This window comes from Malaclemys terrapin, chromosome 6, assembly GCF_027887155.1.
Source record: "Malaclemys terrapin pileata isolate rMalTer1 chromosome 6, rMalTer1.hap1, whole genome shotgun sequence".
Taxonomy (NCBI): Eukaryota; Metazoa; Chordata; order Testudines; family Emydidae; genus Malaclemys; species Malaclemys terrapin.
The window spans coordinates 87477883-87503521 of NC_071510.1; the positions used below are offsets into that span (position 1 = coordinate 87477883).

At 41.5% G+C, this 25639-nt stretch overlaps 1 protein-coding gene across 5 annotated transcripts in view; it reads left to right on the forward strand.

Annotated features, from left to right (window-relative positions):
* POLK (DNA polymerase kappa) overlaps positions 1 to 25639 on the forward strand; it is a 106082-nt gene that overhangs the window by 51478 nt on the left and 28965 nt on the right. For 2 of the 5 annotated variants that reach the window (XM_054032579.1, XM_054032580.1), the window contains exons 1-2: positions 17339 to 17765; positions 24263 to 24366. In XM_054032579.1, the coding sequence (XP_053888554.1) occupies positions 17672 to 17765; positions 24263 to 24366 (198 nt within the window). In that variant the 5' untranslated portion in view covers positions 17339 to 17671. Of the gene's footprint in view, positions 1 to 4894; positions 4992 to 6361; positions 6621 to 8122; positions 9077 to 9958; positions 10011 to 10165; positions 11332 to 17338; positions 17766 to 20916; positions 21064 to 24262; positions 24367 to 25639 lie in introns of those variants that run through there. The other 3 variants (XM_054032578.1, XM_054032582.1, XM_054032581.1) reach the window with 3 other exon arrangements.

A 25639-nucleotide genomic window follows, 5' to 3' on the forward strand; every position in this document is an offset into this window, starting at 1 on the left:
ACTAGTCTGTTTACCTCAAGCTTATTAGCATATATGTCAGTTAGTTACCATGGCACTCCTGTGGTCAGACATCTGCTGATGTTCCTAATTTAAAATATCCCAAGCTGGTATAAACTAGCATCTTGTGGTTACCTGTCAGCAGTTCAGTCATTACAGCATTCTTTCTTGTGATATCTTATGATCTAGGGTTACTCCTGGTTAGCTGCTTATGCTAAGGCTTTTGGACCTTATGTCTTGTTTAGCTAAGCTATTAGGCCTTGTAGGCTCATGTAACGATGCTGGTTCTGGTGGGACCCAACTGAGAGTGCCAATCCAGGACAAATTGCTTAAAGCAGGGCAGTTACAGCCCAAGGCTGGGGTTTCTATGTACACCAAGGCAAACCAAACCATCCAAACAGAGAGGACTTCGGTTTTACCCCATTGGCTAACCACAAGTTACATAAGCAATTCCCTTAGACGCTCCCGTTTCCCAGTGTCATCACCAGTGCCACCCGTTATGGGGACAAATGGTTATGAAAACCAACACCTCAGTAAAAGAAAAAGGTTCCCTCGATCCCAAAGGACCAAGCTGCAGACCCAGGTCATATACAAGTTAGATCGTACCCACAAATCACGTTGTTGCCAGTCCTTTAGAATCTAAAGGTTTATTCATAAAAGGAAATATATAGATGAGAGCTAGAATTGGTTAAATGGAATCAATTACATACAGTAATGGCAAAGTTCTTGGTTCAGGTTTGTAGCCCTAATGAAATAAACTGCAGGTTTAAATCAAGTCTCTGGAGTACATCCACAGCTGGGATGGGTCATTCAGTCCTTTGTTCAAAGCTTCTGTTTGTAGCAAAGTCCCTCCAGAGGTAAGAAGCAGGATTGAAGACAAGATGGAGGAAATGCAGCAGTCTTTTATAGTCTCTTGTCATGTGGCCTTTCTTTCTTTGTTCCAAAGACAAGCATTCGGGCACATGGCAAGAAAAAACCTTACAGTTCTGTCCATAGGCATGTTCCTGCATACCTTGCTGAGTCGCAAGGTGCATCTGCCTTCTTTCAATGGGTCAGTTGTATAGCTGATGGTCCTTAATGGGCCATCAAGCAGGCTAGGCAGTGCTGACACCAAATTGTCTGGGGTGTCACCCAGAAGCATAGCACAAGTTTGAAATACAGACAGTATAGAGCCAATACTTCTAACTTTAAATACAAAAATGATACATGCATACAGATAGCATAATCATAACCAGCAAACCATAACCTTGTCTTAGTCACCTTATTTGACTCCCTTTATACCAGATTTGGTGCCACTACAGGACCTTGGTTGCAACGATGGTCTGTATGGTCCCAGTTCATGTCAGTAACGTCATAGCTCATTACTTCAAAAAGAACAGGAGTACTTGTGGCACCTTAGAGACTAACAAATTTATTAGAGCATAAACTTTCGTGGGCTACAGCCCACTTCTTCGAAAGCTTATGCTCTAATAAATTTGTTAGTCTCTAAGGTGCCACAAGTACTCCTGTTCTTTTTGAGGATACAGACTAACACGGCTGCTACCCTGAAGCTCATTACTTATTACTTAACTTATACCAAGACCTTGCCTAGAAAATACCTACACCTATAGGGTATAGACTAACCACTAGTAGCTAAGACATCAGATAGTACAATCCTATAAGTGTTAGTTGATATTTTATGTATATTGGGACAGCTAGTTTTATGTTTAGTAACTTCACTACATAAGAGTCAAGCTTCCTGTCCTTGCCTTCAGGGTCCTGCATAAGTTTTCTCCTACCAGTTTTCCACCCGATTGCTTTAAATGAGAAGAAAGCATCAGGTTTCTTTTCTTAGGCCGTCATCTAGGGAGAAAATGTGGGGCTTCTGACATTACTTAAGAGAGTTATGTTACAAACATCAGTGTAAGCAGCTCTGTGTATTTATAGATATGGAGATATATGGATTGGTCTTGTGCACCAGTGGATCATCTAAATTATTTACTTTTCTGCTGAACTGTTCTGACTATACTCTAAAGGAATGTTTATCTTTTGCCCCATAAAATGTATACCATCAGGGGCAACTTGTTTTTCTCTTGAGGCTGATATAACTTCTCCAGATGTATGTTATAGGTTTGGTGAACTCCAACAGCAGTTCACAAAGTATTTGTGTAACTGACAAAAATTCTAAGTGTCTTAGGCCTGGGCTTCACCAGGGTATTGTGCACCAGTGTAGATATGCTGTTAGACACCGCCCGTGACGGTAAATGGTGCAGCTTCCCCAGGTATCTCCTGAGTCCCAGACCAGTGACTTGTTCTCTTCTCTTCTCCTTAAATTCTGCTAGTCTCCAAGCAAATCAATTTGACTTTCCACCCTGATATAATCTCATATCTGAAATCTCAGCCATGTGTTCACAACTTTTGACATCTTTCTTAAACCTTCCCTTTTCCTGCCCCCAATTCACCTTCTGCTCAGGATCTCACTGATTTTTTCAAAGAGAAAACTGACAAAATCTGACAAGACCTCATCTTTTCCTTCTTCCATTCTCTCCTCTTCCCCTCTTATCCACACCAAGATTTTCTGTCTACTTTTCTCCATCAATTCCTTGCCTTCCCTAGAAACCTTTCACCCCTTGTGCGTTCAACCTGTGCACTAAATGAGGCGGGTCCTGCAGAAAAAATAATTTGCGATCATGTAATTAAAGATTGTATCACAATACATACACACAAGGTGGAAAGCTTAAGGTTGCACCAGCTACTATAAATGTGGCATTTCCTAACTCTCATGTGTTTAATTTTACAATGTAAAGTTGTTTAAACATGGGTTGGAGTTTTTTTGTGGGGGTTTTCCTGGGGTTTGTTTTTTTAAAGGAAAATAACTAACAAAATCTATTTTGTACAACTGTTACAAACACCCTGTTGTGCATCAACAGCCATGTTTGAATACTGAAACTTCTACACGGTTTCAGGTACAGGATTAACCATGGGTACGTCTACACTTACCTCCGGGTCCGGCGGCAGGCAATCGATGTTCTGGGATCGATCCCGGAAGTGCTCGCCGTCGACGCCGGTACTCCAGCTCGGCGAGAGGAGTACGCGGCATCGACGGGGGAGCCTCCCTGCCGCATCTGGACCCGCGGTAAATTCAGACTAAGGTACTTCGAATTCAGATACGTTATTAACGTAGCTGAATTTGCGTACCTTAGTCCAAAGTGGGGGGTTAGTGGGGACCAGGCTCATGTTTGCTATCAGCAGGAGAAGATGGTTATCCCACAGGGAGGATGGGCTATTGGCAGCCACATGCTGGATCTGTGTAGTTGTGGGGAGCCTGGCTCAGACTCAGGAGGTGTGGGGGGACTCCTTTCTGTGTGGAAAGAGTGAGGAATGGGCTAATGTGGCCATGTGCTGTCTGGGGCACGGTGGGATAGGCAAGGTAATTCAACTCACATGGCCCCCTCTTTCTCTCTGAGAGATAGTTTAGCTCCTGCTCCCTGGTGCTCCCAAAGTTGGGGGAGGGATGGGCTACTGGGAGCATATGCTTGATTGGGTTAGAGAAGAGAGTGGGGTGGGGCCCAGCATTCTTCTTGCCCATCCCCCTCACATTGCTACAGCTCTAGCAGCAACTTGTTCCCAGTGCAGTGTGTGGTGGTGCTGCTGCTTTAGCAGCATTGTAGGCCCAACTTTAGAATGTTCATGTTCAGTTATTATTTTGGCAGTATGCCATCATTTTTCTGAGGAATGTAAGTTACAACAGGGAAATGGCAATTTTAATAATGTATATATCAGCCAAACATGAACACAAATTGGACAAGAAAGAGGCACAGCTCTAGCACAAGGGCTTTCTCACTGCCAAATAGCAAAAGCCTATTGCAAACAGTGGAGGTGTAAGAGCTTCTCAACAGAAAGAATCTTTTCAACTGAAAGTGTTAGACAACCATGAGTGTCACGACCAATTCCCTCTATAATCACAAGACCAATCTTCCTTTCACATTATCACTGAGGTAAGGTAAAGTTTCCCTTTCCCTGGAAAGGTGTAGCAAAGACAGATTTAATTAAATTTTTGGCAGAAAGCTAGTTTTTCCTTCTCTGGTTCTAGCCATAATTACCGTAACATCTGTTTCTTAGCACCCGTGTTACAGTATTTACATCTGATACTTGGCTCTTGGATTAATTTCCTAATCCTCTCTTCCTTCCAATGTTACACAACGCTATGCAGAGAAGCTTATATACAAATGTTTTGGCTGGCTCTATGAATTCAATTGGTATTAGCATTCTCTCTTGTAAATATTTAAGGATTTATCAACCTAGATCTCATATGTTTTCAAACACTGCCTGAGAAGTGTGACTACAACGCCCCATTTCTTTGTTTGGTGGGATTTGCAAACCTCTTTTGTGCAGTTATCGAATGTGCATATATCAGGGATCGGCAACCTTTGGCATGCGGCACGCAGGCTGGGACAGTTTGTTTACCTGCCGTGTCCACAGGTTCAGTTGATCGTGGCTCCCACTGGCCACGGTTTGCCGCTCCAGGCCAATGGGGGCTGCAGGAAGCCATGGCCAGCACATCCCTCGGCCTGCGCCGCTTCCCGCAGCCCCCATTGGCCTGGGACGGTGAACTGCAGCCAGTGGGAGCCATGTTTGGCCAAACCTGCGGACGCAGCAGATAAACAAACCGGCCCGGCCCGCCAGGGTGCTTACCCTGGCGGGCCGCGGGCCAAAGGTTGCCAATCCCTGCCTATTTAATATAATTCCCAATTCTATTTAATATAAATATACATCCTGACTTCAAAAAAAAAACCCTCAAACCCACAAAACTTTCTTCTTGTTAAACTGTTAATGAAAAATTTTAAATCTTAAGGATGCATTTCAAATTCCAAAATGCATATTGGGGAAAAAATGACTAATCTTTATGTTCATTTAGGACATTCAGTGAAATTAACACAGCAGAAGAACAGTACAGCTTGTGTCAAGAACTTTGCAGAGATCTTGCTCAGGATCTGCAGAAAGAAGGACTTAAGGTATTTAAATCATTCTTTTCTTAGTTAAAAAAAATCAACATCTTTGTACTGTCAGGTCCCAAGTCCGCAGTGCCCTCTGTTAGCAGTAATGCTTTCTGCATTATCATGCCCTACCTTCTGGCTTCAAGGGATTCTGTTATTTTGTTCATTGATGATTAGAATAATTTAGACCGAAATTGCATTTAGCTTCAGGGAGCTATCTTGTGAGATCCTTTAAGAAATGAAACCAATCCACCAAGTTATTTAGCATATCGTACATGTTGTTCTAAAAGCTGTGTTCATTAACAGAAGGAGTAGTCGAGCTGCATAAAAAATGGATTGCTTTGAGCCTTACTGTGGCCAAGCTTGTAAACTGTAAAGCGATGTATTCCTCCTTGTCTTATTATTAGTAAATATACAGATCCTATAGCTTTACTGAGCATAATATACTGTATACACTGAATTTTTACTTATTTTTTGGGAGGAACCCGCACATTATTCAACAGAGATCTTTATTGGTAAAGCAAAGAGTAGCATTCAAAGATTCCTAAAGGTACCAATCAGTCCTCTTCAGCCACGGAAGGTTGTTGTGATACAAGGATATGGGATGACAGCATGGAGAAAAAGCCTCTGTATTGACAAATAACAAAGGGTAAACTTGTCTAAAGCTCTGAAGTGACTTGGCCTATATCCCATTGTTTGCAGTGCTCCTAAGTCTTTAAGTGCTTTTGAAAGAGTTACCCAAACTCTGAGTTGGAAGAGAGATATGGTAACGACTTTTAGCTTATCACTTTACAAACACATTTTCAGGTGATTGGGATTTACGGTGCACGTATTGAATTGCATGTGCACACTTGCCTGTACAAATATTAGAGCAGATTTTCTGCCCTGTTTTGCTCCCTTTGCACACTCAAGTGATATAAAGGGAGCAGAGACGTTGGAGATCCTTAACTGGGCATTTCTGAAGCACACAAGAGTTCCTAGTAGATGTAGACTTGACATAGCTGGCAGCTGCCCCGCAACTCTCAGTCCAGGAGATGCATGGGAGGTGGGTAGAGACTGGGGAAGTGGCCAGAGTACATTAGCAATATGCATCTGACAGATACAGATAGCCAGCTGGTGCAGGTTAGAGCAGCCCCCAGCTACTCTGCTCTGGCAGCAGGCTATAGCCAGGCAGAAAATCTTATGATAACAGGCTCCATTATAGCCCACCATTCATGCTGTGTTCAGCATAAGTTGGATGCAGCAGTGAATCTAGCCCCCTGCTTTAAAGTCATTGTTTAGACACTAAAGTAGAGTTCAGCTAGGTGAAAAAATGGCCTATTTACAGAATAAATCACTGTAAAAATTCTTCCATACCATGTATGTTAAGTGTTTTATTTGTTTTCTAGGGTAAAACCGTTACCCTGAAACTGAAGAATGTGAATTTTGAAGTAAAAACAAGAGCTTCCACAGTGCTCGCTGCTGTTTCTAGTGAAGAAGAAATATTTGCTGTTGCTAAAGATATGCTAAGGACAGAAATTGACGGTGTTGCCTCTCACCCTTTGCGGCTAAGACTTATGGGTAAAATATTTATAACTTTTTTGTTTTCCTTTTTAGGGCAAGATCCCCAAGTTCCCCAGATCAGGCATGCTGCACTCCTGGGAACAGGTAGCATAGTTGGATTTACCCTCCCCCCCAGTAATCTTGAGACCTGCTGGAGACAAAGCCCCTGGTGCAAATTAGAGCAGTTTCAGTGTTGCTCTAACTTGTCCTGGTGCATCGTGGCTCCCAGGGAGTTGCTCCACCAGCTGAGATTGCCGCCTCCTCCCCAACCCCTGCCTGCCCTGGAACACCCTTATGCCAATGTTGGGGTGCCATCCTGTGACATGGAATCCTCAGCTTTGCCTCCTTAAAGCAGTTTTAAGTCTCCTTTGCACGGCAGCAGGGAAGAGTTGAGTATATGGCTCTATCATTTTTGACAGAGGAATTACCTTAATGATAGTGTTATAACTTGGTGGTGCTATATTTTGTCTGAAGTTAAGATTTCTTGCTGAAGTGAATATTGTTTTTTTTTATTCTAAGTGTAAATAGTTCACTATTCCTTTTAAAAAAAGTAATATCCCAGTTTTAAGAAAAAGTTCAAAGAATAAATATTTTAATGAAAAATTTCATGCCAGAGACTCCAGCCAGTAGGAACAGAAGCGGACAAATCAGGGTAAAATAGGGCCCAATTGGGGCCATGCTGCTCCCCAGCTAGACCCAAATTTTTGAAGGGGACACTCCACACTCATTCTGAGACAACTGGGATTCATGCGCTGCCATCCGTTCTCTCCTCCCACACCACGTGATCTTTGGGAAGAATTGTAGAGAGGAGCCAGCAAGAGACTTCAGCCTCTAGGAGCAGAAGCCGAAACAGGGACCTCTGAACATTCAGAGACCTTTCTACAGTTTTGACTGGACTTGCTCTGCCCTTTGCTGATTGGTCTGCTCTTTGCTCCAGCACATCCTCTCAGTCGCAGTCTCTTCACCTCAGCTTCACTCCACACCTACCCCTCTTACTCAGTTCTCCCCTGGCCCCCTTAACCTCCTTCCCTTCCCATTTAGCTTATCCCCCTCCTAACTAAATCCATTCCCCCCAACCCCACCAAAAGCTGTGGAACTAACATGACATCTTCTGTCATCACATTGATCACTCTGCTTCTGTGTTAAGCCTCTTCACTGTGTTTGTCTTGTCTATCTAGATTGTAAGCTCTTGGAGGCAGGGACTGTCTGCTACTGTTTGTACAGTCCCTAGCGCAATAGGGCCTCGTTCTGCTGCAATAAACATGATTATTAATTACTGGCATCCAGAAATGAACAACTTTAGAATTTAACTTTCCACATGACTACGTGATGTTTATGGCATCACATGATGTTGCTATGTGGTGTTTTAAGGGCACTGAAATTCCCAGTAAAATTGAAGTAGCTGGCAAATCTTCAGGACTGGTAGTAAAACTGTAATTGCTTTGTGATCAGCTGCTAACACACGTTCATAATACAGTTTCTGTTATAAGATACCTATTTATATTGAGTGGCTTTGCATCTTTTTAATGTCCATTAGTGTTCATAAAGTTTTAGTTTTATTTATCAGTTACAATTACATTTTTATCTGTCTCATTTGTCATATTCAGGCATACGAGTATCAGGGTTTCTAAATGAAGAAGAAAAGAAATACCAACAGAGGAGCATTATCAATTTCTTAAAGCCAGGAAAGCAAGCAAATGCTTCTCTGCTTCAGCCAGGGAAATCCAGCCATGAACATTTTACCAAAGCTTCAGAAACATCTCACAGAGAGAGTTTTTTTGATAAAAAGCGAGCTGCAAGGCAACAAAGCAACCAGGAACTTCTTATAAACAAACCTGCAAACAAGCAGAACTCACATGATATAAAGTCATCAGTAAATCCTGTGGACGAAACAAATAACGCCATAGGCTCAGCGAATTTGAATGACTGTCGTAGCCTCACTTGCCCTGTTTGCTTTGAGGAGCAAAGAGACAGCGATTTAGAGGCACTTAACAGACATATTGACAAGTGCCTCAATGGGACATTGGTAAAAGATAATGCAGAAATATCAACGAGTGAGAATTCATGGGAGAATGCACATCATTTTTCTCTGGACAGTAAAAAGAAAACATTTGAAATGTGTCAAAAAAATAAAATGAACAAATCAGTGGCTACAGCACAATCAACACAAGTAGCTGACAACTCTACTAGCAGTAGCACAGAAGCATTCCCTAAAGTAGTAGCTAACACTAGCAAGGAAAGAGAGCATAGTCTGCTTAGTGAAACGGCTAGCAACATGTACTTAGAACAGAATTTTTCTTCCAAAATCATTTCATTGGAAAATGCAGAACGCTTTGAAAAGTCTGAATGTACACAAGAAACTCAGCCTTCCTACTCCTCTGGAGCCATCAGAGACAATGTTCTGGTTTGTCCAATTTGTAACGTGGAACAAAAAACAACTGACCTTTCATTGTTCAACAGGCATGTGGATGTTTGCTTAAACAAAGGAATTATCCAGGAGTTGACAGAGCAAATAGTTTGTCCAGTTAAGAGTCAAATTACGGAAAATTCAAAGTCAGTTGGTGAGTATTTAGGTTAAGAATGTCACCTTTTTAAATTGCCCCATCCAATATACAATAGGGTTTTTAAGGAATGTGTTGTACATTTTAGGGTTCTGAGTCTGGTACAGCTACTGAATTTTAAGAAGACGTGTCTAAAGGGGTTGGCTATTTCCATTTGAAAAATATCAAATTCCGTTGTATGACATGAACCAGTTTGGTGTATTAGTTTGCCACTAATTGGCTTGCTTTAGTACTTGTCTTTTTGATTATGGAGAGTTAACTTTGGAATTGGCTCGATAAATAGGACAAGATTAGAGACCTACGACTAGTATTTAAGAAACTGTTCAAAGTGCTTCCTTTCTGATCCAACATGAGAGAGTTTCCGAGCATATTTATAAAGCTACAATAGCAGCATTATACTATATGTGACTGTTTTTACAAAGATGATTTCCTAAAATACTGGTGTAGATCTTCCTAGCTATGCAGACAAGTTGTGGTATAGAAGAAATGCTGCATATTAGTGAAGATTTTTTAATAGTTTTATTCCCAGAAAGACAAACAGTGTAAAACAAACATGAATTTCAGTAGGCCATCTTGGAAATCAACAGCATTACATTTCTATTACAGAAATCTGTGATCACATTCAAATTTATTCCTTAATTTGTTATTGGGCTAAAGGGCTTTTTTGTTTTTACTTATTTTGAATATAATTGACAGTACTAAGGAAATGATCAAATGTTAGCTGCTTGGTAAGAGATTCAATCCAACTGCTTCAGAAAATAATAGGAAGGAAATTCTTCATCTAGAACTTTTCTCCTAAAAGTTCTGCTAGTCATGCAGCTCCCTGCTGTGCTTATTGTGTGTTTAAATAATTCATTTTGGATGTTCACAATCGTTCTTTAGGAAGCATGGGCAGAGGACATCAATATATGAATCCCACAACAGGAACAAAAAGGTATGATAGATCTCCTCAAGTGTGTATGTACTTGTATTTGAAAGTCACGCTAGCAAACTGTTCAGTGTTGTAAAAGTTACTTTAGGTGGTTTAATATTTGTTTGTTTTTGGTGGGTTTGTTTGTTTGTTCCTAATGTGTTCTTTTTTTATTTTAGGCCTGGACTAATGACACCACAGTCAACATCAAAGAAAGCCAAACCAAGCAATTCCAAACAAACAATTGAAACATTTTTAAAATGATTGTGTAACACTTTATCATATATGAAGAATTTCATAATTGGTGTTTTATTATTCAAATTAGTTTGGTGCGGGTGAAGGATTGGACTCTGATACTTGTCACGTTGGAATCCCTGTAAACCTCCATTGGAGGAGTACAACATTTGAGACAAAAAAATAAGTGATCTAGCAGGGACTAGAGCATTGAATTAATTTTCCATTCAAATCATTTTTTCATAATAGTTTTTGTCTAAATTATATCTGTGGAAAAAAGAGCATGCTAAGAGCGGGCTTTGTTTTATCTTGACGTAGTGGAGACTCAGGGTATGGAAGTCACCAGCAATTCAACTTAGGTTGCTAGTGACCGACAGTTAATATGTGATGATTGTTAGCCAGTGTAAAATGGATTGGATTGAATTCAGTTTCTAGTGGCCAGATATCCACAGCACAAAACAATTGGTACTCATTTATGTCCATGTTGATATTCTCCGTAGGATTGGGCCCCAAATCCAACTCTCATTGAAGTCAGTGGAAAGCCTGCCACTGACTTCTGTAGGAACTGATGGGCCAGGTTTGTAGGGTTCAGTCCTGACAAGTGCCTGGCACGCTTGTGGTATGTTGAGTGACCTCAACACCCACTGACTACAAACACTTTGCAGGATCAACCCCTTAAATGAGCATGGAGTGTGAGAGACCCCCAGAATAGGTATGGCATATACAGGCTGTGCCTCACTGGTTCTATGGAGATAGAGAGAGCTTCAGATTCCTATGCATTTGTCAAACCAGCACCTTTCAAAAGCACTAAATTCACTTTAAGAAAAGTTAAGGATAAACTAGTATAATGGTAGTGTGACTGATGTGCAAATGTGTATGACATTGAAATGATAGTCCTGAATATATTAAGACAGGAAATAACCCTCCTTCTTTTGCTCACATATTTTTTCTCTTTGAAGAGATGTAGTTTATGAAAAATTATTTTTGTAGTTTGTTATAAACCATGTTTTTATGAATATATGTAAGGGGAAAAAGCTGTAAAGTACACTTATTTATTTAAAATACTCTATTTACATTCTTTACTTCCCAAAAATTAAATTGTTTAAATATTTAGTGTCAATTTATAATCAAATATGCCTATAACGTAATATTTTTTCAAGCATGTCATTTTGTAATAATGAGAAAATTCTTAGAGTTTATTTTTTTTAAAAGTCATTAAAATATGAAGTAAAATGGCATCTCAAAAGAAAATGTCCACCACAAATAATGCATTGGTGAACATTAGCTATGTGAGGACTTTTTTCCTTTTAAAAAAAATACAGCTGCTCTGGTTTTATGAAGTGTATTTTTGTTTTTCTGAGAATAGCTTATAGAAATAAGTTTTACATGTGCAGCATGTTGTTAAAGGAGGAGACAACCACAATTATTTGAACAGATGAAATAAGTTTGTTTTGGCACTGGCAGTTATTTCATCATCCATACAAAAGTGTTGTTACAGTTGACAGAGAAGCATTTTGTAAGCATTATTTCTATAGATAGAATAAAATACTAGTGCAAAATTAGTGTTTCCTTCACACCTAAAAACTTGGTGAGTTATTCTTTGGTACAAGTATAAAATGTAACTGCCTTTAGAAAAGAGATTATATATTTAAAGGAGAAACTTGGCTTGATTGTTTAATGCTTTTCATACACATAATATATTGCTGAATATATAGTCTGAAATAGAACATATTTTCCATTTTATTTTTATTAGGTTCATGTATTATAATAGAGCAATAAGCAATGTGACAAACATCTGTCATGTTTGTTTTCTTGTCCTTTCCCCAGAAAGAGAATTATGTGCAGGAGAGTATTTTTGTTTAGGATTTTTAATTTATACACACACAATTTGCTATGTGTTTATTAGAGAAGGCACAGTCACTTTTTTTTTTTAATGGAAGTCATTTGCAAGATTGTAGCATCTTACAGATGCACATCTTTTTGAAAAATTCAGTGTGGTGACAATGTGAAGAAGTGATAAATTTCATTTTTCCACTTCTAATCTCTCTCTTTTATAAATAATACACACAGAGATTTCTATGTATAGCTAAGTAGTGAACTCGTTGGTTTTAAATTAAATATTCCTGATATACAGGTAGTGACTGAAAATCTTGACCTGAGATTTGCTCTTGTTAACATCCAGGAAGCCCTTTTTAGACAAGTTAGCTTTCATGGGTCTAAGCGATGGTAGAGATCATAGAAATGTAGGGCTGGAAGGGATATTGAGAGGTCATCAAGTCCAGCCTCTGTGCTAAGGTAAGACCAAGAATACCCCTTCCCTGACAGATGTTTGTCCAGCCTGTTCTTAAAAACCTCCAATGATGGGGATTCCACATCCTCCCTTGGAAGCCTGTTCCAGAGCATAGCTACCCTGACAGCTAACCTAAATCTCCCTTGCTACAGATTGAGCCCATTACTTCTTGTCCTTTCCTCAGTGAACATGGAGAACTAATGATCACCATCCTCTTTACAACAGCCCTTAGCATATTTGAAGACTATTGTCAGGTCTTCCCTTAGTTTTCTTTTCTCAGGACTAAACATGCCCCATTTTTTTACCCTTTCCTTGAGTTTTCTAAACCTTTTATCATTTTTGTTGCTCTCTGGACTTTCTGTAGTATCACCACATCTTTCTTAAAGTGTGGCTCCCAGAACTGAACACAGTACTACACCTGAGGCCTCACCACTGCTGAGTAGAGTGGGACAGTTAACACTCCTGCTAATATACTCCAGAATATTAACCCTTTTTGGAGCTGTATCACATTGTTGTCTCATATTCAATCTGTGATCCACTATACCCCCCAGATCCTTTTCAGCAGTACTACTGCCTAACCAGTTATTCCCCATTTTGCAGTTGGGGATATGATTTTATTTTCTTCTTAAGTGAAGTAATTTGCACTTGTCTTTATCCAATTTCATCTTGTTGATTTCAGCTCTGTTCTCTAATTTGTCAAGGTAATTTTGAATTCTAATCTCATCCTCCACAGTGCTTGCAATTCTTCCCAGCCTGGTGTCATCCACAAATTTTATCAGCATGCTCTCCACTCCATTTTCCAAGTAATTGACGAAAATATTGCCCAGAAATGACCTCTGAGAGACCCCACTAGATACACCATCACAGTTTAACAGTGCACCATTGGTAACTACTCTGAGAACAGTCTTTCAACCAGTTGTGTACCCACCTTATAGTAATTTCATCTGTACCACATTGTCCCCTTGTGTTGATACCACCAAATATCCTTGTAAAAGGAAAGGCTTGGAGAGGGTTAATCTGGTGTAGAATGGAAATCTTGAACTGCTCTCCATTCTCAATATGCCTTACTTTTAGTTCTGTGCCTCTTTCACTCAGCTTTTGTACAATGAGTTTCTTTCTTTTAATTTAAAATGATAAAAAACATTTCTTCTTCTTGAATTTACTTTTCTTTTAGTTGCAAGTGACTGAGTGAAGGGTGAATATTTCATAGCCCTCCCTGTGAAAGGCATGAAGAGTTTATATTTTGCACTGCTACTTATGAAGAAGAGAAACAAAAAAGCAACAAGCCGAACACTGATGGTTTGAAGGGAATTTGTTGGGGGAAGCATATACTTAGTTGGCTAGCACAAACATAAGGGGAGGTCCTCTGAAGCACAAAGCAGGTTTCAATTATCATGTAAATTAACAGAACCAAATAATGCAGTTGAGTGTAATAGCATTATAACAGCATTGAGTCAATTTAACACATATCTATCTACAGTAAGTTTGTCATTTACTTTTTACTTCCAAGTTCTGAAGTATCATCCTAATCTTACCTACAGAATATCTCACCATCATTTGATAATACTATGACTAATTTTGTGTAGTTTCTTTTAATTGTCCAGAGTCCATTACAATAGAATCCCTTTTATCCGACCCTCCGTTTATCTGGCTCTCTGTATTAACCGAACAACCAGCGTGCACAGATCCAGAAGCAGGTGATCTCTCCTGTGGCCACTAGATGGCACTGCAGCCTTGCATTTTCCCATTCTCCAGATTATCCAAATTTGACTATCCGATCTGGCCCAGATCCCAATTCGATCGAATAAACAGGGTTCTGCTGTAGTTGGATTCCTGAATATGCTAGGGGTCCAGTCAGTCACCTTCCTTCCGCACCCACCCACATACCTGATAGGATTGGAGATTTGGAAAGCAATTGATTCTTCAAAAATTGGGATGATAGGGTGATATTCCAACCACTGTTTTGCTTTTTTCCCCAGTTCCAAAAGCCACTCTAATTGATGGTAGCTCCAAAGGTGTGGACAGCAGGGGCTGAGTCTGGGCAGCAGTTCCACTCCTGAACTACTGGCAGACTCATACATTGAAATTATTGCTGTATTTACAAATCAACTGAAATCCTTCTCTCTGTCTTCTATCCCAAAGGAGGCAAATGTAGGGGATGTCTGTCAAGAGTCATGCTGCCAGGGGAGAGGTCTGGGGAGCAGCCCAGAGGGGGCTCAATAAAGATGCCTTGGGGCTGGGAACAGATTTCCTCTTGCATGCTTGTGTTCTGAGGGATCTCGCAGCCATGCCCCCACTTCACATCACTATTTATATTACTGCAGTACCAGTTCGGATCATGCTCCTTTGTGCTAAACTCTGTTTAAACACCTTTGTTGAGATTTGTCCTGCTCCAAGGAACTTGTACTCTGATTAAAGACAAGACACAACAAATGGGCATAACAAATAATAGGAGACAGGGGGTGAGGAGGAAGAGAAGGATACCAATAACCAGGATAACAAGGCCCTGTCAAGTATCAGAGGGGTAGCCGTGTTAGTCTGAATCTGTAAAAAGCGACAGAGGGTCCTGTGGCACCTTTGAGACTAACAGAAGTATTGGGAGCATAAGCTTTCGTGGGTAAGAACCTCACTTCTTGCATCTGAAGAAGTGAGGTTCTTACCCACGAAGGCCCTGTCGTTACACAGGCTAATAGTGTGTGCATGATTTGATGGTTCTGAATCATGTACACTTAAATGTTTTTATTTCCCTATCAAAATTTAATAATCTGTGCTCCTGCAACATTTGCCCCGTCCCCTAATCCCTGTGAAAAGCAACCCAAGATTTACTTAGCTTTCTATTATTTGTTTGTGTGTGTTCCCTTTTCTTTTTAATAGCCTATCCTCAACCACCACTCTGCCTAATATTACTAGTTTGGCCACAATTTTTGTAATATAAACTAATGCCTTCAACTCTCATAGATAGACCTCGGTGCTTCTGAGAGAGAAGGGGCTTCTGGGGCTATGAGCTGCAAAGTCCTGGCTCCAGTCTAGGGGCACAGAATGAGGGAGATTTATAGCTACCCTTTTGCCCTGGTACTGTTGGCAGCTACTCACTCAGTCTTCTGGAAGATGCTGAAGCCTTCTGAAATGGTCACCAGCCTAGTGAATTCCATGACGAGTTCACCTCATTTAGTGTTCTAGTTTTATCATCTTCAAAGTTTGAGCACTTATGACATGGCTGTAATGGAATCATTAATTCAGATGACAGAGAGGAATTGTAAACTGGTGCTGTAGGTACTGATTAGAAGCTTGGACTAGTAGCCAGCACTCCTGGATTCTATACTCAACTCTACCCCTGGTTCTTTATGAAGCTGCAAATCCCTACCCTCAGTGGTGCCAATTTCACAAGGTAAACCTTATTGTTTAAGTAGTTACTCTTCTTTGGGTTTTACTGTGGAAAAGGAATACTAGGAACTATATTAACTTACCAGTGCCAGGTACAATACAAAGATAAGTCTCCTACTCAAAAGAAATTATTCTGGAACACCTGACTCATAGGAATGTTAAGCACCTGAAAGCAGAATTTCTGTGATTCAGCTGTGAGATGGTAAGCCATGCATTCTGCTCTTTACATGTTTACTTTCACACTGATTCATTTTTTTATTATCTCTGACGTGTATGTTGATGCTGTTGCCTCTTATAATTAGGTCTAGGTTTATCGTATTTAAAGATTATGTATGCACTTCAGCATGACTGTATTGGAAAGATTTAAGCCAGCTGACTGGAAAAAAAATTTAAAATCGTGCACTGCATAGTGATTAGAACATGAGACTAGTAGTTAAGACTTGTGGATTCTATACCCCACTCTACTTAATTTGTAAACCACTGTGAGAATCAGAGATGAAACATGCTATGTAAATTCCTGTTAATATTTTTTTAAATAAAAAGACAATTAAGCTTTTGAAATGTTAGCACTTAATTCAATAGCCAGAGGCAAAAATATTTAATCGTAAGTGCCTTCAACCACACAAAATAGATGAATTATATTTTTGCACAGCTTGAGGTAATTTTTCCAATATCAAGTTAACAATATTAATTTTACAGAATGCTATATTCATGTTTTTAAAAGGTCACATTAAAAGAAAATTTCTATATTCTATAACAAAAGGGTATTCACCTCTAGAATAATATAGGAAGAGTGGCTAAAGTAAATCAAAGTAGGAGTGGGGAGTAGACCTAGTTTGGTGGTACTGCCACGTCTTGACTTTGTAGAAGCACAGCAATTTACATGTGCAAAGCCAGTATTTTCACACACAGTTACTACTTATTTGTACTGTGGTAGCACTTAAGGTATGTCTTCAGTGCAATAAAATATTTGTGGCTGGCCCAGATCAGCGTACTCAGATGGTGGGACTATAAAATTGCAGTGTGTTGCTGCTCAGGCTGGAGCCCAGGTGGAATAGCTACACTGCAATTTTACTGCCTTGTGAGCCTGAGTCAGCCAACGTGGGCCAGCTGTGGGTGTTTTATTGCAGTGTAGACATACCCTCAGGACCCATTGTATTAGACATTGAATGTACATTATTATTTGTATTCCTGTAGCTGTACAGTAAAAGTCTGTGCTGGCTCCAGTTTGCAATCTAAATGTATGAAAAGAGGCTAATATGTGGAGGTCCAGATAAAAGTGAGGCCACCATACTTTGTATGGTGAGCAGCAATTAGATGGACTCTGTTGCCTGGGCAATATCAAGTGTTTGGTTATTTCCTGCTTCTGCTTGCCTTATCTTAAGGTGATTTTAATCTTTTCCTTTTGTCAAGGAGGCAGTAAAGCTGGTGAGTGAGAGGTGGGTGATGGGAGTTGTACTTCGATGGTGCCTGGCACGGTTTAGGCAGCTCACTAGTACTATTGTGTGCCCCACAGCCTGGGCTGGGAGGGCAGGGTGGCCCTTTTCTTCTGGCTGCCTCTCGGTTATAGCCCGCATCATAACAACCTACAACCCTAACCAACCGGTTTTTCTATGCAGTTAAAACAAGTCAAAGTCAAATGCTTCTCCTGCGCACACAGGGCGCTGCTGCTAGCGGGCACCTCCCTCCTCGCACCCTGTTGAGTAGCTAGCCCCAGAGCCCTGCCTGGAGGCGGCTGCTTCCCTGGAGGGCAAAGGAGAGGACTTGGGGCCGCACTATGAAGGCGCTGAGCGATTTCCTGGGCGCGCTGAGTCCCAGACACGATGAAACGCAGCCGGCGGCGGAGGCACCCGCAGCCGACGACGAGACGCGTGAGTGCGCGTGGCTGGGGCTCGGCGCTGCGCGGCCACAGCGGGTCGGGGCAGCGGGGATCGCGCCGCGGGCTGATCACAGAAGGGCAATGTGGCCGGGCTGCTGCGGGGCGGCCGTGAGGCGGCAGAGCTGAGAGAGAGCAGCCCCGCTGCAGGAGGAGGAAGGAACTGCTTTTAGACAGCTAGACTGGGCAGAGGATGTCCCTCGGCTCTGCACCGGGCCGTTTGCATCTCTCCGGGACACGTTTTACAATCCCCGTCAGATCCGTTGCAAGAGGTGTTTTCCTGAGCCTGGTCTGAGAGAAACCGGAGCAAGCTGACCGAAGTCGAGCCAGTTTCTTTGTGTTCCCTCCCTGATCCGCTTTAGACCGGGCTCAAACTGCACAGTTAAGATCCAACAGAGGGTCCTGTGGCACCTTTGAGACTAACAGAAGTATTGGGAGCATAAGCTTTCATAGGTAAGAACCTCACTTCTTCAGATGCAAGTGAAGAAGTGAGGTTCTTACCCACGAAAGGTTATGCTCCCAGTACTTCTGTTAGTCTCAAAGGTGCCACAGGACCCTCTGTTGCTTTTTACAGATTCAGACTAACACGGCTACCCCTCTGATAGGTAAGATCCAGACTTCCCCAAGGGCCTGGGGTGTTTGGCTCTGCAGTTCTGGGTTGGGCCACTGTGGAAATTGGAGGGGAGCTATAAAGTTTGGCTACAAGTCTGAATTCCCTCCCCTCCCAACATTTTTTGGGGGGCGATTATTATTAATTTGTGTTATAGGTATAGTAGCATCTAATCAGGAGGCTTTGAGTGTATGACACACACCTTGCCCCAGAGAGCTTACCTTCTGAACTAGAGGAGGAGCAAAGGGTGGGGGAACAAGATATGACATGCAAGTGAAGTGGTCAGGTTATTAAGTCCTTTTTTTGTTTTGTTTTGTTTTCCTTTTTGCCCCAAAGCAAGGAACATACCAAAGGTGGCAGAGAAGGAAGTAATCAAACTGTGTACAATTTTATGTACATTAAAAATAATGTACATCAAGTATCTATCAGAGCCCCTCAGTCTTTACAAGTCTGGTATAATGAGAATCAGGGGCACTGGTTTTGGCCCATCTACAATCCAAGTCCCTGGACCTGCAAACACTTGTGCACACGCTTAACTTGAAACACATAAGAAATCCCACTGATTTCAGTGGGACTGCTCACATGCTTGAAGCATGTACATACATTTTGCAGAATCAGGGCCCAAATCAACTATGAAAGGAGGTTGGGTGAATGTCTGGGACTCTGGCCCCATTACAGTCAATGGTAAAACTTTTGCAGTCTCCAGGGGTGTAGTATCCTACTTCCTGTCTGCAGCCCATACGGAGAGCGCTTTTGAGGGTAGGTGGGAAAGGGTGCTATAGAATAAGGTATAGTTGATAAGTCAAGTAATATCACTATAAGAGCTGGCAGAAATTTGTCAAGTGAATCATTTTTTAATAGGAAAATGGCCCTTTTTTAGACATTAGAAATGTTAATTTTAAAATGTCTTTTTCATTTTTTTCTCTCCTTTCCCGAAGTTCAATGCCAAATAGGAAAAAAAGTGGAGCGGGTTTGGAGGAAAAGACAAAAACCTGAAAAAATTAAAATTCTAAAATGCAAAATTTCACCAAAAATTGAGTAAATGAAAAAGCATAGCTTCTTGGAACCCTCTTTCTCCACTATTCAACCAGCTAAACTCTCTGTTTAGCCTGCAAAACATATTGTATTTCCTGCAGGGTAATGAGAGATTTTATCTTTGTGGATAACATGGCAGGAAACTAAAAGTGAGACAAGCAAGATTCATTATTCAAACTCTAAACCAGGGTAGTCAATAGGTGGACCATAGGCCAAATCTGGATCGCCAGACACTTTTGAACAGACCCTGAAATCTTTATTTACTTATTATCATTTTTATTGGTTTCTTATTATTATTATTTTCTCTGGAGTCCGGACCTTGACTATACCTTGACTAAGAAATTTGGACCTTAACACAAAATAATTGACTACCCCTGCTCTAAACCATTCCAAGAGAGAATGCTGAAGCAATGCCGACCTCAAGCTTAGCGAGGGATGTGTTTTGGAGGCTCCTGCAATGGAAGAGGGCAAAAGGACAGGATGTGAGATTTCCAGCTCCAACAGAACTTCAGGATAGGCTGCAGTCTCCTGTGATTTGGCCAATGATTTGGAGCCAGGAGATTTGGACTTAATAAAACCCAAGTGCTCAGAGCCACTTCCTGTTTGTTGGTTTCCAGTAGTCCACTCACCCTTCCTCCGCTACCTAGGTCATTGTGGGCTGTGCTGGTTGCCACTTCGGGGCTAGGAAGGAATTTTTCCCCATACCACCAGATTGAGTGAAGCTGGTTGGGTTTTTTGTTTTTGTTTGCCTTCTTCCCAGTGAAACCTAGGGGTTGGATGTTGAACAGCCAGAAGGCTGGAATTCTCCCCCTCCCAAAGGTCACAGGTTGGACCTGCATGGGAGTCATTTAGTTGTTCCAACTTTTGGCAGGTGCCCAGTGCAGGAACTGGCTGATTTAGGCTCAGGATCCAAAAACGTAACGCTGTAGGCATCCCAAGGGAATCTTCTTATGAGATAGGGGCATTGTGTCTAACCCACTGGGGGCAAATGCAAACCAGGAGCCGGGGCATTACCTTGGTGGACCGCCCTGCCAAGGCACTTGGCAGCGATGCTGGCTGGGGGTTGAGCTCCCTTCTTGCCTCTTCCCTCAAAAGTGGGAGGAAGCTAACAGGCAAGTGGAACTCAGAGAGACCCTCCTTGTGTGATGATTGGCTCCCCCTGCAGTGTAAGCCTCCAAGAATTGGCAAATGATCAAAGGGGAGTGAGTGACTGCTCTGGGCTGTCCCCTGATGAGAACTTTGGATGTACTTTGACAAAGTTGCGGCCTGGTTAAAAACCCATACCATGTATCCTTGCCTTCTTCCACACAGTGAGCATACTAAAGGACCTCTCTTTCAACTCTTGATTTCAATAGAATTATTACTTGTTTGCAGTAATGTAGGTAAAGGAGAATCAGGTCCATTAGTGCTGAAATAATGGTTAAATGTGGGAATGGAAGAAGAAGCATAGGGATTTGTAGGCTTGGCCTTCCAAACAAGATTTTTTCTTGTTTCTGTGCAGGTTATTGCTTCCTGTACTGTTTCTGCCATCAGTCTTACTCCTCCTTATCCCAGGCACAGTGTGAACAGAGTGGAATGTTTTTTTACATTAAGATCTCTTGAAAATTCATTAATATGACACTGAGAAATTCAGACTTCAGGACTCCAGGTGAGAAGGAGAATTAGACTATGTCTACCCTACAGGTTATGTCAGTATAATGTATATCGCTCAGAGGTGTGAATAAACCAGCCCCCTGAGCAATATAAGTTATACCGACATAAGCACTCGTGTGCACAGCGCATCGTCGGCAGGAGGGCTTCTCCTGCTGACATAGCTTCTGCCATTTGCGGAGGTGGTTTTATTATGTCGATGTGAGAGAGTCTTCACCAGATGCACTGCAGCGGCACAGCTGCATCGGTACAGCTGTACTGCTGCAGCACTGTATGTGTAGACATGCCCTTAGCATGGAGGGGAACTTCCACATTACAGTAATATAATAGCTCTTGGGATATCACTGCTTTGCTGAAGCATGGCTGGATAACTTGTTAGGCTGTTGTCTTTTGTATTTAATGCGGAAATGCACTTTTGTTTGCATCTTGCTGATTTTCTTGGTCTTTGTCCCCATCTGTTAGATGATATTTCTTTGCCTCATAGGGATATTGTGTGGAAAAATACATTCATTGTGTGGTACTTAGATATTGCTGTGACATTGCCATAGAAAAGCCTATAATAAATGCATTGCTTTGAAACTGTCCAGCTGAACGTCTGTTTTGTCCACTGTGGCTGTGGATTATTGCCAGAAAGATTATTCTGGGATAAAAGATAAGATACAGTTAAGTGGGTGCTGCTTTCCCTGAATGTAACCTGAAATCATTCTACCTCAAGCTGTGATCACACTAGACCTCAAGCTAAGCAAGAATGCAGTGGGTCAGGGCTTGGATAGAAGATCTCTAGGAAATGAGTAGTTGCTGCAGAAAGTGGTGCTGGTGGTTCAGTAGGTAGCACTGTCCTCTCTGCGACAGTTCCAAACTGGTGCCGCTGTTAGATATCTGGTCTCTATGATATTTAGCCTAACAGCTAAAGGTTAATTATCTGTATCTATTGTGCTAGGAAAGAGTTGTGCTGACAGAGAAGTCTATAGGGCCATATCTACACTAGCACTTCTGTTGGCAAAACTTTTGTCGCTCAAGGGGGGGTGAAATAAATACCCCTGAGCAACATAAGTTTTGCCGACAGAAGTGCTTGTGTGCACAGTGCTATGTTGGTGAGAGACGCGTTCCCGCTGACATAGCTACTACTGCTCGTTGAGCTGGTTTTATTATATCGACAGGGGAGCTCTCTCCTGTCGGCATAACGTGGTTACATGGGAGACCTTACAGTGGAACAGCTGTATCGGTACAGCTGTGCCACTGTAAGCTTGTAAGTGTAGACGTGGCCTTAGACTTCTATTTTAGCTAGACTGATGTTTAATGCTCCCTCTTTAAAATCTCTTTTCTGAGTTTATTAAACATTAATAGTTTTGTCACAGCCGACCAAGTGGGTGCCTAGTGGTTTTGTTAATACTGTATCCAAAAAAGCCTAGCTTCCCCAGGTTTCTTTGCTGCTAGAGGTGCTCTCTTTTTAGGTGAGGCATAAAACCAAGGTCTTAAGCTCTAGTAAATCTCATGAATTTTCCAAGAATCGGAATACTGTATTCTCTCAGGTGTCCCAGTCAAATTACAATGTAGGCAATCACCTTCTTTCTACCTAAACTCCTCTATCAGTTTTACTTGGATATATGCATGCATCAGTTCCTGCCCGACAGTGTTATGGAGATTGGTGGTGTGTTCTGTTAAATAGCTGCTGTATGCAATGCTGTTGGAGCTGTGTCAGTCCCAGGGTATTAGAGAGACAAGATAAGTGAGGTAATATTTTTATTGAACCAACTTCTGCTGGTGAGAGAGACGAGCATTTGAGCTTACAAAAGCTTGTCTCTCTCACCAGTAGAAGTTGGTCCAATAAAAGATATTACCTCATGCACCTTGTCTCTCAAACAATTGCTGCATTTCATTCCTGAGGTGGCTGTATTTAAAAGAATGAGTGAAATAGTTCCTGTAATTTTGTACTGTTGGTTGTTACATTTGTAAAGCATCCTGGGACCCATTTGGGTGACGGGAACTATATAAATGTTGGGAAGTGCAATTAATGATATTTTTGTGCTGTGAAAATTCTATTTCTATTTGTTCTTACAGAACTGGAACTAGAGAGATCAACCAGATGCCTGGGGGCGGGGGGAATGTAATGTTGTAACAACAATTCCATGATAAAAAGCAAATAATTCACATAGAATATTGAAATAAGATGTGCATATCACAACAGGAGGTAAGGGGAGTAGAATCATAGAAGATTAGGGTTGGAAGAGACCTCAGGAGGTCATCTAGTCCAACACCCTGCTCAAAGCAGGACCAACCCCAACTAAATCATCCCAGCCAGGGCTTTGTTAAGCTGAGCCTTAAAAACCTCTAAGGATGGAGATTCCACCACCTCCCTAGATAACCCATTCCAGTGCTTCACCTCCCTCGTAGTGAAATAGTTTTTCCTAATATCTAAACTAGACTTCCACCACTGCAACTTGAGACTATTGCTTCTTGTTCTGTCATCTGCCACCACTAAGAACAGCCTAGCTCCATCCTCTTTGGAACCCCACTTCAGGTAGTTGAAGGCTGCTATCAAATCCTCCCCCCTCACTCTTCTTTTCTTCAGACTAAATAAGCCCAGTTCCCTCAGCCCCTCCTCGTAAGTCATGTGCTCCAGCCCCCTAATCATTTTTGTTGCCCTCTGCTGACTCTCTGTAGTGGGGGGCCCAAAACTGGATGCAATACCCCAGATGTGGTCTCACAAGTGCCAAATAGAGGGGAATAATCACTTCCCTCAATGTGCTGGCAATGCTTCTACTAAAGCAGCCCAATATGCTGTTAGCATTCTTGGCAACAAGGGCACACTGTTGACTCATATCCAGCTTCTCATCCACTGTAATCCCCGGGTCCTTTTCTGGAGAACTGTTGCTTAGCCAGTCGGTCCCCAGCCTGTAGCAATACATGGGATTCTTCCATCCTAAGTGCAGGGCTCTGCACTTGTCCTTGTTGAACCTCATTAGATTTCTTTTGGCCCAATCCTCCAATTTGTCTAGGTCACTCTGGACCCTATCCCTACCCTCCACTTATCTACCTCTTCCCCCATCTTAGTGTCATCTGCAAATTTGCTGAGGATGCAATCCATCCCATCATCCAGATCATTAATGAAGATGTTGAACAAAGTAGAGTTATCATTTAAGTTTTTTATTACTATTTCTTAAATACCATAAACTACTTTGTCACATTTTCTACAGTGTTACCACATGAGAGAGAATTTCAGCATGCTGCTAAAATGAACAATTTGGAAACCATGGAGAAGTTACTTAGGAAGAATGTTAACATTAATGCTGTAAATACAGTGAGTATAAAATACTGTGTATGACATTTTAATTACCCGAAATATGCCTTGTGTATGGTCACTAAGTGAAATCTCAAAAGTATTAGTGTATTTGACTGCAAGAGGAGGAGGATAAAGATACCCTTGTAGAAAATTCTCTGAACAAGTCGTATTTCAGGTATCCAGTTGAGTGCCCAAATCTTGTGACGTGAAGAGTGCCCTCCACTTGCACTTAACAAGAGTGCAGGGTGATCAGTAATTCACAGGTCTAGTGGTCAGTGTATAAGAATGGGACCAGGAACTTCTGAGTTATAATCTTGATACTCTGTGACCTTGGGCAATTAGTTTAACCTCTGCCTCAATATCCCCATCTGTAAAATGGGTATACTTAACCTCACAGGCATTTTTGGTTCTTGTGAAATGCTTTGCAGATTAAAATGCACATAAAGAGTTGTGTTGTTCAATGTGTGCTGAAACATGACTGCACTTGTATTCTGTGGCTACAAGGTGAGGTCAGAATTCAGACCTGGTGCAAGCAGATGGAACTCCATTGATATCAACAAGGGTTGTAGCCTTTTGGTGTAGATCTAAATTTGGACTAGAAAATTCTACACAAAGCGTTGCAGCATTTCATGGAGAAGGATGTTAGTCCAGGACATCCTGCAATAACAAAGAGTGTCCCCCTGTAGTGCCTGTCCACGGCAGTTCACTCCCCTTGGACAGCCCATCCAGGGGGTTGGTGCAAATGGTCACCAGCCTGCATCAAACTTTTAGGTGTAAACTGTCTGACTTAGCATGTCCTAATACTTAATCACAAGTTCTGAAAAAAATGTGCCTCCTTTTCCACGTGCTTGGTTTGGAACTGGGGAAGTAAGAGTACCTGCAGCTGGATTCCTGAGTCCTCCTTCAGAAAAGAAAGAGAAAAAGGATCCTTTTAAAATTACATTCTTTTGAATAAGAATATTGTTTCCATGAATACATACTGCTATTAATGGTACTCCGGGCATGACATTTTTGACAGCCCTGAGTGACGTAACTAGGTTGATCTCATTTTTAAGTGCAGACCACGCCTATTTCATATTGAACTCCTTCAGATTATTTGCATGTGTAAAGTTATTTATTGAGGGTTGGAGGATGGAAACCTTCGTTTGCATAAACAACAGAACAAACTGAAATGGTGACTAATACCAAGTAAAAGGAGCATTCGAGTCATGCATTAGAGAGATAAAATCAAAAACAAATATGAAGCAACCAGGATATCACCAAGAAACAAATCGAATTATGTAAATCTTAG